Consider the following 13601-nt stretch of genomic DNA (forward strand, 5'->3'; position numbering starts at 1 on the left):
CTTCTCTTGATTCCATGAACATTTTTTGTGAACCTTTTTGACTTCGTGAACGTTTCTTAGATTCATGTTTTTTTCAAATCGATGAATTTTTTCAAATCATTGCACTAATTTTCAAATTTGATGAACTTTTTTTTTCAAAATTCAATTTTATTTTTTTCAAATTTGATCAACTTTTTCAAGTTCGCTGAGCTTTTTTCTAATTGATGAACTTTTGGGGAGTTTGTGAAAAAAATTCAAATCGATGATTTTTTCCCCAAATCAATGTACTTTTTCAGTTTTCTTGAAATCCATGAACTTTTTCAAATCCATGTATGTTTTTCAATCTATGATCTTTTTGAATCATGGTTTTTTCAAATTCATGAACTTTTTTCAAATTCATGATGTGTTTGGATCCATATTTGTTTTTCATAGTCAACCAGTAACTGTTTTGAACGTTGTACAATGAAGCAATCAAGTGAGGGAAAGGAGTGAGCGAGAGAAGGGAGGAGCGAGGGACCAACTCGCTCGCTGAGCCGACCCACACGAGACGGTTCCGTGAGCGACAATTAGGAGCTCCACCCCCTAGGGTCGGGCCTATTTGCATGCATCTTAGTTGTTATGGTCACTCATTTTTCTTGTGCTTTTATCGAAATGTGATTTGATGAAGTGGCATGTAGTTATAGGCAGGCTCAACTGCTTCATTCATGGATTCTTTTAGGTAGGTTTTGTGAATTGAGTAAAAGATATTATGGTAAAGCATACCATTCTTTGTTCTAGTTTAGGAAGCGTATGTTCATTGTGCAATAATCGTATTAAGGTATGACTGATTTTGTGGTGCCATCTACTTCCTTTTGTGGCTGCTTTACCATAATATATTTCATAACTCGTGTCGGTTGTATAATATGTAAAGTAATGGTACATTTTGATGTATTTTTTCACCCTAAATTGATCAGAGGTTCTTGAAATGTGGTTGTTAAATGCACTTATTCATGAACAATTTATGTAGATCAAATATTTCTACAAACATATTTTTTTGTAAATATTTTGCATCCTTTTTTTTGGTTGAGACATCCTCAAAACCGACGGGCATGATAACACATGCCTCTGTGGTCTACCATGTCCTTAGGCCCACAATTCATAGACACGGGTGGCCTCTATGCCATAGATGCAAGGGCGTTCCTTTTTTCATTTGTTTGCAGGCAACTTGGTGTCTACAGATAGGGTGGCTCGGCCCCCTCCCCCTCCGCGCAACTTGGTGTCTACAGATGCAAGGGGTGTTCCTTTTTCCTACGCAGGGGCATATGAGGATTGAATCTTACAATAAATTCAGTGTAGTAATATGTCTCATTTATTGAAGATCGGTTTTGCTAAGTTAGAACATTACTACTCCAAACGGCATCGTAAGCGGTGCATGCCATTCATTGACCCTGTCGCAAGCGGCTAAACCAAATTTGAAGTATTCATATAGCACACTATTCAAATGCGACAAAAATACATCTGTAATGACGGTATACCACTCGTCCTCTATCCACGTTACCTTATGTAGATAGCACGTGTGACCTGTCAACCGTCCAATTATGTCGCTAGCAAGTTCCTTAGCGTTGAAACTGAATGTCCACGCCTCAGAACAAATACACTTCCCGTCATCGTATCTTCAAGAAATCAAACCGCTATCTATCAATAAATCAAGATATCTTCTATGAAGATATACAATTTAATTGTCTGAAGTGCGCTCTGAGTTCTATATAAACAGGAAGTGAGGCCATTTCAGTTCATCCCAAACTTCTCCATAACCATAGGAGTGTGCCATGGTTTCTCAAGTCCCAACTAGGAAGCAATTCTAGCAACACCACCTTGAAGTAAGTTATAGGGTAATCGAAGCAAGAAAGCCACCATATTCACTCTAAGGAGGGATTGCCCTATACTGTGTCGCCCAACTCCAACTATAGTCAAGTCCAAAACTACTCTTTGTCCACCCTTTCTTTCCCAAAAGTTTAACTCATCCATCCCCTCCATTCCGTCGGTCCCCAAATCCCAAACCAAAGAAAACAAAATGGGCAATGGCATCTCCAAAAACACATGCTTCTCCGGTGACACCTATGCGCCGGCTGTCTCATCGGACCCAGTACCCGGCGACATCCATGGGCACTCCTTCAAGTATGTGCCAATATCCGTCGCCTTCGACAAGTCCTCAATGGCTAATGTGCTCTCATCGAAAACACCCTTCTTCTCTTTATCCGGAGCGGCCATCAACGCCAACCAAGCAACATCATCATCAATGCCGTCGTTCCAGCTGCTTAATGAATTGATGGGGCCGCAATCATATGCGTGCATCGTTAAGAGCTCGTGCTCCTTCACCGCTGCACCGCTCCAAGCCACACCAGCTAGGTCGTCCTTGTCTGGACACTTCTTGGATTCATCCAGCACCGTATCCACTATCTCCAACCAGTTGCCAAGGCGGGCCTGCATGTACGGTATGCTAGACCACTCCTTCTCATCGTCCTCATCCGTTGTTAGTAAACAGGATAGTGTTTCTCATCTCATGGTTGAACACGGCGCCACAGGCTCTCGGTGTTGCAATGAGCGGCCTCTCGGCAAATCTTTGGCCACAGCCGGCTCCAGGCTCGATTTCAGGGTGCCACGCAACAGCCTCCTATCAAAGGGTCCTACTGAGTTGTCAAATATGGATTCCTTCGGGGATGAGAATCACCGCTCGCCACCGAGCAATAATGTGCAGTGGGCTCAGGGCATGGCCGGCGAGGACCGGTTCCAGGTGGCGGTCTCAGAGGAGCGTGGGTGGGTGTTCGTGGGGATTTATGACGGCTTCTTTGGTCCAGATGCGACCGACTACCTCTTTGCGAACCTCCATGTCGCCGTGCACCACGCACTCAAGGGTGTGCTCTCGGACAACATCCAGTGCAATGATTCGACAACCACTTCTAATCATCTCTTTTCTCTTAATGGAGGCAATCATAGCCCAGAATTTGAACGAAAGCCGGCGAAGAGGGGTCGGATAGAACATCCGGAGAAGGACAATTCTGCCATGTCTGGGGGCGGCCCGACGATACACCAGAAAGTCCTCGGGGCGCTGGATCGGGCGTTGAGGGAGACGGAGGAGGCATTTTTCAAGGCAGCAGAGGAGGGTGCGACCGACAACCCAGAGATTGGGCTGATGGGGTCATGCGTGCTAGTGATGCTGATGAAGGGCGAGGACGTGTATGTGATGAACGTGGGGGACAGTTGTGCCGTGTTGGCGAGGGGGCAGGAGCCCGATCTTGATAACATCCCCGGCAAGGCGACACGGAAGGATCTGCAGCAGTTGAAGGCCGAGATCATGGATGGCCTACAGTCTGTGCAGCTCAACGCTGAACACAGTACCTCTGTTGAGGAGGTATGTACACACCCTCTTGATTATATCATCCTTCATGTGATGCATTTATTTGTGTTTTGATCATTATTAAGTTGTGCTTGTTGGAATCTGGGGGATACAGGAGGTAAACAGGATCAAGGCTGAACATAGTGATCGCAACGCCATCATCCACGGCAGAGTGAAGGGGAAACTCAACGTCACCAGAGCATTCGGGGCTGGCTACCTGAAGGAGGTACACACCAATCAAACAATGTCTCTTTTCTACTCCAACATGCATGTTCAAGCACATCTCTGACCATTGTCAATGTAATATTTCTGCTAGACTATTATGGTGCCACATTATGAAATTGCTAAATAATGTACTCTATGATGCATAGGAAAAGTGCACTTATTCTAAACAACATGCTATCAGTATAGCACTCAAGGACTAGAAGTCCTTGTTTCCAGTTAATTCCATGAGATAAGTTGTTCACCTCATGTGTAGGCCCTTTAATTCATTCATATACTTGATTAGTGGTAGTCCAACATTATCTCAACAATAGTGTTGTTCCTGCCATGCATGTTGATGAAGAACCTAAAAACTGTGAATGTGACTTGCAATTCATGCATCACATCATGCAAATATGAAAGCCATTGAAACTGTGAGCAACATAGTTTGATGCATGTTCCTTGCATATGCTAATATATGGAGAGTCATCAAAGTTTCCTGAAATGTCAATCTGCACACCTGATAATTCAAGGGATGCTCATTTTTTACTTGGCAGCCAAAGTGGAACAGTATGTTGTTAGGGTCCTTCAAGATTGATTACATCGGCAAGGGCCCCTACATAAACTGCATCCCATCACTCCACCACCATCGTATCGGTCCAAACGACAAGTTCCTGGTGTTGTCGTGTGACGGGCTCTATCAGTATTTCACCAATAAAGAGGTGGTTGATGAGGTAGAGATGTTCACAACTGTGTATCCCAAGGGCAATCCTGCTGAGCATCTCGTCGAAGAATTGTTACTTCGGGCTGCAAGGAAGGCCGGTGAGCAACCACCTCTATACTTTGCACAACACAAGCCTGCCTGCACAAACCAGTTTTTTGAAATTGTTCGTAACTTCGCATGCTTATTGATTTTCAGGTCTGGACTACCATGAACTGCTCAACATATCCCATGACGAAAGGAGGAGATACCATGATGATGTTTCTGTCATCGTGATCTCGTTCAAGGGGAGGATGTGGAGATCCTCCGCTTAGGCATAGTGTTGGTGGTGCATAGTGTGCCCTCGCTTCATAGAGTTTCAGAAGTTGGTTGCCTAGTGAGCAATTCAAGGTGTTTCAGAATTAATAAAGACCTGAATAAAATGCTTCCGATGGGCTACTAGGGTATGTTGACATCAGAAAGACAAAACGAGCAGGACTGTCAAAGCACATGCACCATGAACAACAACCTTCTTAGGTCTTTGTTTTCCTTCTCTTGAGAATAATGGTCCTTTATCGCCAAAAACCTGAAACTGATATGCGTAGTTCGGCAGGAGGGACTCTAGTTCTATTAGTATGCTTATATGTAACAAGGTTTCCCGGCAATAGTGATGGAAAGAATATGCAAAACTGTATAAGCTCAATATAAGAATGTTATGTTTGTTCCTTTGCCTATACATGACCGAGATTGCTATATTCCAGTACCAGAAGCCGACGCATGCTTCTCTGCACCGTCAGTTTCACCAAATTAAAACTTCTCGCAAAAATCTTTATCAGGCACTAAAAAAAATTACACTCCAAGCACATAATTCAGTTCACATTCAGTTTTCCTTTCATAGACTATGCATACTGATTTTGGTGGGAGAAACATAGCCTTAAACATTTAGTATATACATACATTGCTATAAATATATAAAAGCCTCCTCACCTTCCGAAATCCAATTCGGCTCTTGGTCCTATGACTCATATTCATGTAGATGAAAACAAAACAAAGTTTCTGACTCCATGTCACCAGTTGGCCATATCCAGAAGTCTGTATTCACCATTTCTATGTTTGTTCCAGTAAGGAAAAGCAACAATAACAATTCTGTGGATTGAGAGCAGACATATAAGGGCTCAAAAAAGAAGATAAAAAAATTGATATCCATTCCACAAACCAAAGAAAAATATTGTATGCCATGCATCAACCAGACATTTTTAATAAGCTTAGTCAGCATACTTTAGCTGCAACCTCATTAACCTGCAATACATTAAGATAGGGCATTCAGGTTTCTACTGATGGCATGCAACCTATTACGATGTATAAATGCAGAGAAATATGCTTGTAGAATAAAAGGAAACAAGAGCAAGGAGACCTGCAAGAAGGGCAAGATTACCGTGCAATGAAATCAAACGGAAAGGACGTAATAACAGAACGGAAATGACGTATTGTACGGTTTTTTATGGCAACTTTAGTTGACGCGAGGATGGCAAATTTAGTTGACAAGCACGGTAATTTTCTGGCAAAAAACAAACTAAGAGTGGAATTGCCAGGCTTACCAACTAAACTTGCCATCCCTCGCGTATATAAATTGAAAACAAAAACATTCAATTTGCCATTGGCAAATCCCAAACGTTCAGGACATATCAGCGTCTTAATAGAAAGAGGCAAATTAAACAAGCAATGTTCATCATGAAATCCTCACCTGAGTTGCCTCCATGTGGCATAATAATGCCCGGAAAGCATGTGTGTCATCTTAGAGTGTGCCCACCACTATGCCCACCTCGGTTACCGGCACTTTTTACTTAGCCAAAAGAAATTCTTCTGTTAGGCATCAAAAGGTGTAAATGGAATACACCGCATACAACTCAAAACAGATTCTCACTTCCATGGTAAGAAATAAACATCGCTGCCTTTAATTTGTACTACATCACAACATCACGGTGCATATACAGCTAGCTGTTCTGCTTTGTACACAGCAAAAGGACTGACAGTCATACCGCATAATTAGGAGGGCTAATCATCGCGAACTAAAGTTATGATGACTGTTGGATCCCTGCTGCCATTCTACCTATCTATCAACTCTGTAAACTTGCAACTTATCATCGCTCAGGCACCCAAGGTACCCACCTCCCACTCGACTTCCCGCATACCTTAGGTCGAGGATTGGCTGGCGGTGGGGTATCAGGCCAGAATGGACCCCAAGGGAAGGTAGTCGCCAGGTCAGGACCCCGCGGTGTGACTCGTCCCCGTAGGCGAAGAGATGTTCGTCGTTCCCGCAAGGTACGATTGCTGATTTGCACATGCGCACTTCGCTTACGTTGGAGTGGCATGTGCTGCCCTCGGCGAAGGATGCATTGCCTGTCCTCCTGATGACGGTGTGCTGCCCCAGTTTCCCTGCACCAGACTGTGTCGACGTCTGTGATAGGTACGCTTGAGATGGAGCAGCGGCGTCTCCTGATGAGTAATCGGCCTTGGGCCGGTAGGAGGCCACCAACAGATCGCTCGATGGAGGGGCACACGCAAGAGAGAAGCAGACGCGTTGGTTATCATCCTCTAGTAGTAGCTTCGGACTGAGAAAAAACGACAACATACATGAGAACCAAAACCGATTTGCAGATCGGCAAAGTTGCAAAGGCGGTCCTAGGCGAACACCAATCGACATCAGTAATGATAAGAAGCACATAGTATTAATGCTTTTGAACCATCCCTGTGTCACATACCTGCTTTGATTGCCATCAGCATCCCACATGCAAGGCCCAATAGCAGAAGCTGAAAGAACCTTTCTGGAACCGCTGTTATCAGTGACAGAGTGGAGTGTATGGACCAGATGTTTAGATAGCCCCGCCATGGAATGCAAGGGTCTTGAATGCTGACGAGTATCAAATACCAAAACCCTGCCATCCTGCAGAACACAACAAGGACATTCATGCAAATCTTGCAAAGGGTATCAAAATTCAATATGCTTAAGATCAGGATATGCTGAACCTGCAAGCCAGCATAAACGCGACGTGAATCAGAGTCATGTGCTGAACATGACCAAGCAGGAACCTGCAAGGTAGTGTGATAGAGAATTAGGTCATAATGTCATTATCTGAAATTGGTTCACCTGATTTGCCGATTCAAAATACAAAACATTAGGTGTTGAAGATTGGAAGGTCGGATAATTACCGGTAAATTACATTGAAGAACAACACTGTTGGTCGTCATGCTGGATTCAAATATAACGATTAGTGTTCAAAAGAAATAATGGTAAAACTAACTTAGACGCGACAGTAAAACAGAAGAACCACCATTTGTCATACAAAAAATTCAAGACAAACCTAAAGAGTGAGAGCCTTCTGCCTAGTGATGCAAAAAGAGCAGAGCCACCAGGCAAGATACATATGTCCTTGACAACTTTAGTATCAGGAGGAAGCTGTATTGTACGTGCTTCATGGCTGGATAGCATGCTAATCTGTTGACATTGAAAATTCACAATAAGGTGTTTCAAAATTTTAATGGTGATATCCATTTTGGGAGAAAAACATGATCTAAATATACCTTTCTAAGAACATGTTCTCCACCCACACCAGGTGCCTTCCCAGAAGCAAGTATTATTTGGTTACATGCATCTATGCCCATGACTCGAGCACCATCAAAAGATAATTCCTTCTGTATAGCATGGTAAAGAAATTACAAGGATGGCTAGATTAAATTTGGAAAGAGATAAATCCAGCCAGAATCCAACTGCAAAATTGGTGGAAGAAATATGTAGGCAATGCACAGCGGTTTCAAACAAACAGATAATCCACGAGAATTAGCAGTCCAAATTATGAAGGTCTTTCGACACTAGCTAAGCATTTGGTGCCACTTTGCTTTAATATATTTCAATTATTCACAATAGGTACACATGGGGTGGGACAAAACTGGAGTATTCTGTACTAGGCCATAAAAAATTAGACAGCCATCAGTTCCACCAAGTTCTTTTTCGCGGGGTTGAGGTGGGATCAAGTTCCTATGTGCAGATCACACATTTTCATGACCAAGTGAAAACTGTTCTAAGATCTGACAATCAACACAACCAAAAGTTTCAGCTTCCTTAATCACGAAAAATAAGATGGGTATTACGAGTCTTAATATTCTGTTCAACCTCCTAAACCATAACATGCAAACAAAACAAGGTTTATATGTGTTATTTGAAACAAAATAATCATAGTTGACAACATTTTCGATTTATATATCTAACAGAAGCTGGGCCAGAATCATGAATTCCCTGCCCAACCCAATTTCTACTTCGATGCTGCTTTTACTAAAACTAAAATGACCATATGTTTCAGATCAGACAAGAATACAAGACATCCATTATCAGTAAAACATGTAGTACATAGTAAATAGTATATGCTGAATGTTTACAGCTGAAAATAGCACTTCGTAACAAATATTTACCAGTAAAACGAAACGGCAACTGTTGCCAGAAGCTGAGGCTGCACTGGCTGAGGCTGACGGTTCCAGATATGTTCTTCCATCTGAGTGCTCTGCTATTTTCTACAAAGCAGAGGAAGAAGATTTGGCATATACACTCATGTGGTGTCATTGATCATTGAAAAATTTAAATGGTATTACCTGTCGTTTTGAGACACCAACATCTGCCGACCTGTGATTCTGCAAGGCACACACATAAGAAAATGAAGGCATAAGTCTCTCACAAGTGTGACAACTATTGATCATTGCGACATTAATTTTCTGATGCAGGAACAATCGATGAATAAAGCAAGATGAGAGATGTATTAGTTCAATATGAAGAACCTCTAATACCTTCTTTGTATATTATTACAGTACCTGAATAACAGGTGCAAACATACTATCTAGTGACACTATGCACTTGACACAATTTAATCGTTTAGAATGTGGGGCATGCAATAAGCAGCAAAGATTGCTAAAATCTATAGCATACCTTCTCAGAAATTATCTCGTCAAGCAGCTTCCCTTGTTTCAGGACCTTAAGACAAGAAAAAAATTATGTTAGCAGGAACTTACTAATACAAACTAGAAAGAGAACAGCATTTTGCACATGGTGAGCAACTAAAGAAGCTCGCGGGTAGCATAAGGAAATTGCTTACCACTTCCTCAAGGGATTCGAGCTTTTGCCTGCAAAACCATAATTGCTGCAGACAAGCAGCGATGTTCAGATCGCGGCCAAAACAAAATATACCGACAAAGTGGAGAAACAAACCCAACCTTCTCAAGATCGTTATTTGGAACAGCAACCTCCGGTGCATAGATGTTGATAATGTCCTTATGTTTAAACCTTCTTCCACATTGAGGGCACTAGCAAACAACACATTGGACAGTGATTGGCTGATTGCGCAGAAGGATGTGTATGCACACGCTGTTATTCCAAACGAAAAAACCATTCGGCACACGTACCGTCGCACTAGCGTTACCACGCTGCGTTAACCATCTCTCCAGGCAAGATCTGCCGTAGACATGCCCGCAAGGAATGCAACTACAGCATAGAGTACAATTTCAGTCAACAGCCATCTGCACACCGAATCCAGGTTACTTGCAGCCCAGGCGCTAATGTGCCTAATGTGCAATCATGTAGTAGTACCGTTAGAACATTGTAAGTTTCCATTTTCTTGCAGCCCAGGCGCTAATGTGCTAATGTGCAACCATTGTTACTTGGAAAGAAACACCCACGGCGCCCCTGTTCTTGTGACAGCTAGTACTACCTAGCAGACGCAGACCAGGCAAGAATGAGGCAGCGATTCGGCCTCACCTGATGCGGTGCTCGCCTTCGGAGGTCCAGGGCTCCATACAGACGGGGCAGGTGGGGGCGCTGGCGGCCCTCTCCGCCGCCGCGCCGCCGGGAACCCTAGCTTGCACGGCCGGCCCGCATCCCTCCGCGACGCTCTCCTCCTGCCCCTCCTGCTCCTCCTCCTCCTCCCCCTCATCCGATCTTTCGCCGTCCTCTACATCCGTTCCCTCCTCCCCCGACGACGACGACGAGGAATCCGATCCTCCGCCATCTTCCCCGTCCTCCCCTTCGCTGTAGCTGACCTCGAAATCGAGGTCCTCGTCCTCCAGGATCGGCACCGGAGGAGACGCGCGCCTGCCCCGGCGCGGCGGCATGACGGCGGCGGCGGCGGCGGCGGCGGTGGAGAAGGGCGAGGGCAAGAGCGGTTTAAAGTTGAACGGGATTTTTCGTTCCTCCTTTTCTTTCTTCTGTCAATTTCGACGAACAGTAGGGAAAAAAAGGGGTCTTGATTTTTACCATCCATCCCGTCGTCCATCGTACATCGGACGGCTGCTTTTATTTACTAATACTTTTATTTACTTTCTTGTCCCCCGAACAGAAGTATGAGTTCGACTAGTACTTTCTGGTCCGTGACACAGTGACCAATCACGCCTAAAAGAAAATGCATTCCACGTTCGGATACCTCAAATTAGAAACCTCGAATCAATATTATCTTTAAGCGGAACTCGTCCAGCTCCGCCGTGCGCATGTCCAGTGGCTGGTTGCGCCCCTTGGAGTGTTGGTTCGGGCATCGGCACGGTAGAGTAGGGCATGGGACACGAGCCGGCGACATCCACCATGACGCGGTTGTGGCGTCCGGACTGCTGCACCATACGGAGCATTGGAGAATGCGACTCCGCCTCGCCGACGTCCACCACCGCGAGGGTTGCCGCTGCCTCGCATGGCGGGCACGATGTGCCACGTTCTCATCGGACGAGGTCCATGGAGCGTCACGATATGCTCGGCACGCCAACGGAGGGTTTGGGCGTCGTTCATCGCATTCGGACACCAGACAATATATAAATCGGTGAAATTTATTGTAAACCAATCAGGTGGTAATGTTGTGAGCATCAAGACTTAAACCCGGTGGGCTGGGATACCACAGGTTGGTTCACGCCAGGTGGTAATGTTAATCAATATAAACAGACCTTCAAATTCGATAGAAACAAAAACTTTAGGGAGGAAAAAGTGGGTCGGGGAGGACATATTATTTTTTCCTGATTTTGTGCCCACTCTTGAAGCAGAGACATGGTCGTCAGCCCACAGGGCTCAACACATGAACAACCTTATAACTTTCTTCGTGCTTAATTTATTTTCATCTACTCAATGCAAGGAAAGTATGGGGAAAAAAGACCATCTATTACAAAATGTTCGCATTTGTATAAAATGTTTGAATTTTACTACCGCATTCACAAAATTTGGAAAGTGTTCGTGATCATACAAATTCATTTTAAAAAAACAGTGACATGGTTCGTGCCACTCTGGAAGCAGAGACATGATTGTTGGCCCAAAACGCCCAAAAGCGCAACACCCTTATAAATTTTCTTTGTGCTTAATTTATTTTCATCTAGTGAATGCAAGTAAATTATGGAAAGAAAAACTGTTCATATATTCAAAAAGTTGTTCATATTTTTCAAAAGATGTTTGCATTTGTAAAAACTGTTTGAATTTTTTATTATGTTCAAAAAAATTGAAAAGTTATTATAATCATGAACATCCATTTAAAAAACAATAATGTTTTCTATAAACATGATTTTTTTTTGAAATCACAACATTTTTCCAAATAATCAAAGAATTTCTAAAGTTTTTGAACTTTTCTCAAAAATAAGAAAAAAAGTTGTTCGTGATTTTCCAAAAATGTTCATCTTTTTTGATTTATTTAGAATGTTTTTATTCCATTCACAAAACTAGAAAAACGCGATTGTAAAACATTGGTTTTTGAAAAATCAGGTTTTTATAAACATGAACAATTTTTTAAAGGTCAAAAATTTTCCGAAGAAGAGAAGAATTTCTGAATATTTTTAACTTTTCGGAAAAATATGAACAGTTTGTGAAAACATGATTTGTTTGGAATATGTGAACACATTTCTGGATCGGGAACATTTTTTGGAATTTCCAACAAAAGTTTAAAAGACACTTTTTTTAAAATGTTGATGATTTTTTAAATTTTCAAACAATTCTTTAATTTTCTAAACATATTTTAGAGAGGAACTTTTTGAAAAAAGAAAATGAAAAGGAAAAAAGAAAAAAAACGTAAACAGAAAATGGTTTTTTTTAGCCCTTACCGAAGAACAATTGTTCTACGGTATTTTCATTAATAATAAAGTAAAGTACAAATTATGTTACAAATATAATACAACATAAGGGGCAAAGACCACTCAGCCAATATCAGTTCTAGGTAACATGGACAAACCCATTATAGATTTAAATCAGCCCAGTCCTTAATCCTGTTCGCTTTGCCCTCTTTGGCCCTGAGTTGTACAGTCCAAAGTCCTTCACCCAGATAAAATTTCCATGAATCAATAGCAGATGGCGCTGACCGAAAGATATTGTCATTTCTCATAGACCAAATGCCCCAGCAACTCATAACTATAATATCCAGCGCCAAGTCTTGTGGTAACTGTTTTGCAATGAGTAAGATCTCATCAAAGATAGAGATGCCTCTGGCCCTCCCAGCTGCTATGATATCCTAGCAAGAGTGCAAAAGGGCAGTTCCAGAATAAATGGTTCAGAGTTTCTTCCATCTTATCAGAACATAAGGCATAGTAATAGTCTGGGAGGTACATACTTCGTCGATGGAGCATATTTCTTGTATTAAGTCTATCGTGCAGAAGTAGCCAGCAAAAAATCTTGTGCCTCAGTCTGCAAGAGGTACCTCAAATGTTAAAGCTCATGTGTACAAATCCCATGCCATTTGTCAAGCTGGTAATGGAGACACCATATTCTTCTGGACAGATAATTGGGCTGGACAACCTCTGCAAGCAAAATTCCCTGAGTTATTCTCCTTTGCTATCCACAAGGAATGTACTCTCCATTATGTGGTTAATCAAGAATATGTCAGCACTCTTTTCCATAGACCACTCTCTTTACAAGCTTACCAGCAATTTAACAGGGTTGAGGTGATGTTAGCCTCCAGAGAACAATTTGATAGTAGAGACATATGAAAAATATCATTGGCAGTACTCCTCTATGAAAATGTACAAGCGTCTCATGGGTACTTACACTGCCCATAGCATCTTTCAAAACAGAAAATGATTGAACCTGTGTTGTCGTCAATACTTATAAAACTGGCGCTGCTAAGAAGCCATGAATGCTTATTATGCTTACTAGCTAGCAGGAGGCACTCCGTAAACACACAAACCATGCGCTAGTTCTATCTTCTCTCCTTGAGACGAGATTGAACAGGAAAAAGAAAACAATGACCAGTAACCTGATAACTTGTCCAGGTTTTAGGACTATGCGGGCTAGTTTCATCTTTTTCTGCATTTCACACCGGTTCACAAACCTGGGAATCCTCTTTCCTCCTT

The 13601-nt window shown here is 42.6% G+C and overlaps 2 protein-coding genes across 2 annotated transcripts; one reads left to right on the forward strand and one right to left on the reverse strand.

Annotated features, from left to right (window-relative positions):
* Positions 1 to 1781: 1781 nt before the first annotated feature.
* Positions 1782 to 4627, forward strand: LOC119294310 (probable protein phosphatase 2C 31). The gene is made up of 4 exons (XM_037572521.1): positions 1782 to 3370; positions 3471 to 3581; positions 4114 to 4378; positions 4476 to 4627. The coding sequence occupies exons 1-4, from the start codon at positions 2033 to 2035 to the stop codon at positions 4589 to 4591; spliced, it is 1830 nt and encodes a 609-aa protein (XP_037428418.1). The 5' UTR covers positions 1782 to 2032; the 3' UTR covers positions 4592 to 4627.
* A 1532-nt stretch (positions 4628 to 6159) lies between these two features.
* On the reverse strand, positions 6160 to 10441 carry LOC119292287 (E3 ubiquitin-protein ligase RFWD3-like). Its single transcript, XM_037571134.1, has 13 exons — positions 10057 to 10441; positions 9705 to 9783; positions 9516 to 9605; positions 9398 to 9442; positions 9232 to 9276; positions 8901 to 8939; positions 8724 to 8822; positions 7839 to 7949; positions 7619 to 7752; positions 7467 to 7506; positions 7284 to 7346; positions 7019 to 7200; positions 6160 to 6868 (listed from the first exon to the last, which is right to left on the reverse strand). The coding sequence occupies exons 1-13, from the start codon at positions 10407 to 10409 to the stop codon at positions 6367 to 6369; spliced, it is 1782 nt and encodes a 593-aa protein (XP_037427031.1). The 5' UTR covers positions 10410 to 10441; the 3' UTR covers positions 6160 to 6366.
* Positions 10442 to 13601: the final 3160 nt, after the last annotated feature.

The sequence above is a fragment of the Triticum dicoccoides genome, chromosome 4B, assembly GCF_002162155.2.
Source record: "Triticum dicoccoides isolate Atlit2015 ecotype Zavitan chromosome 4B, WEW_v2.0, whole genome shotgun sequence".
NCBI lineage: Eukaryota > Viridiplantae > Streptophyta > Magnoliopsida > Poales > Poaceae > Triticum > Triticum dicoccoides.

Bases quoted from the DNA above. Each gene is read 5' to 3' on its own strand.
- LOC119294310 (XM_037572521.1), top strand. From the start codon at position 2,033: ATGGGCAATGGCATCTCCAAAAACACATGCTTCTCCGGTGACACCTAT. The intron at 3,582-4,113 runs GTACACACCAAT...TTTACTTGGCAG, and splicing joins GGGCTGGCTACCTGAAGGAG to CCAAAGTGGAACAGTATGTT. The intron at 4,379-4,475 runs GTGAGCAACCAC...ATTGATTTTCAG, and splicing joins TCGGGCTGCAAGGAAGGCCG to GTCTGGACTACCATGAACTG.
- LOC119292287 (XM_037571134.1), bottom strand. From the start codon at position 10,409: ATGCCGCCGCGCCGGGGCAGGCGCGCGTCTCCTCCGGTGCCGATCCTG. The intron at 7,201-7,283 runs GTTCAGCATATC...TGTGTTCTGCAG, and splicing joins GCGTTTATGCTGGCTTGCAG to GATGGCAGGGTTTTGGTATT. The intron at 6,869-7,018 runs GTATGTGACACA...GTTTTTTCTCAG, and splicing joins GCTGATGGCAATCAAAGCAG to TCCGAAGCTACTACTAGAGG.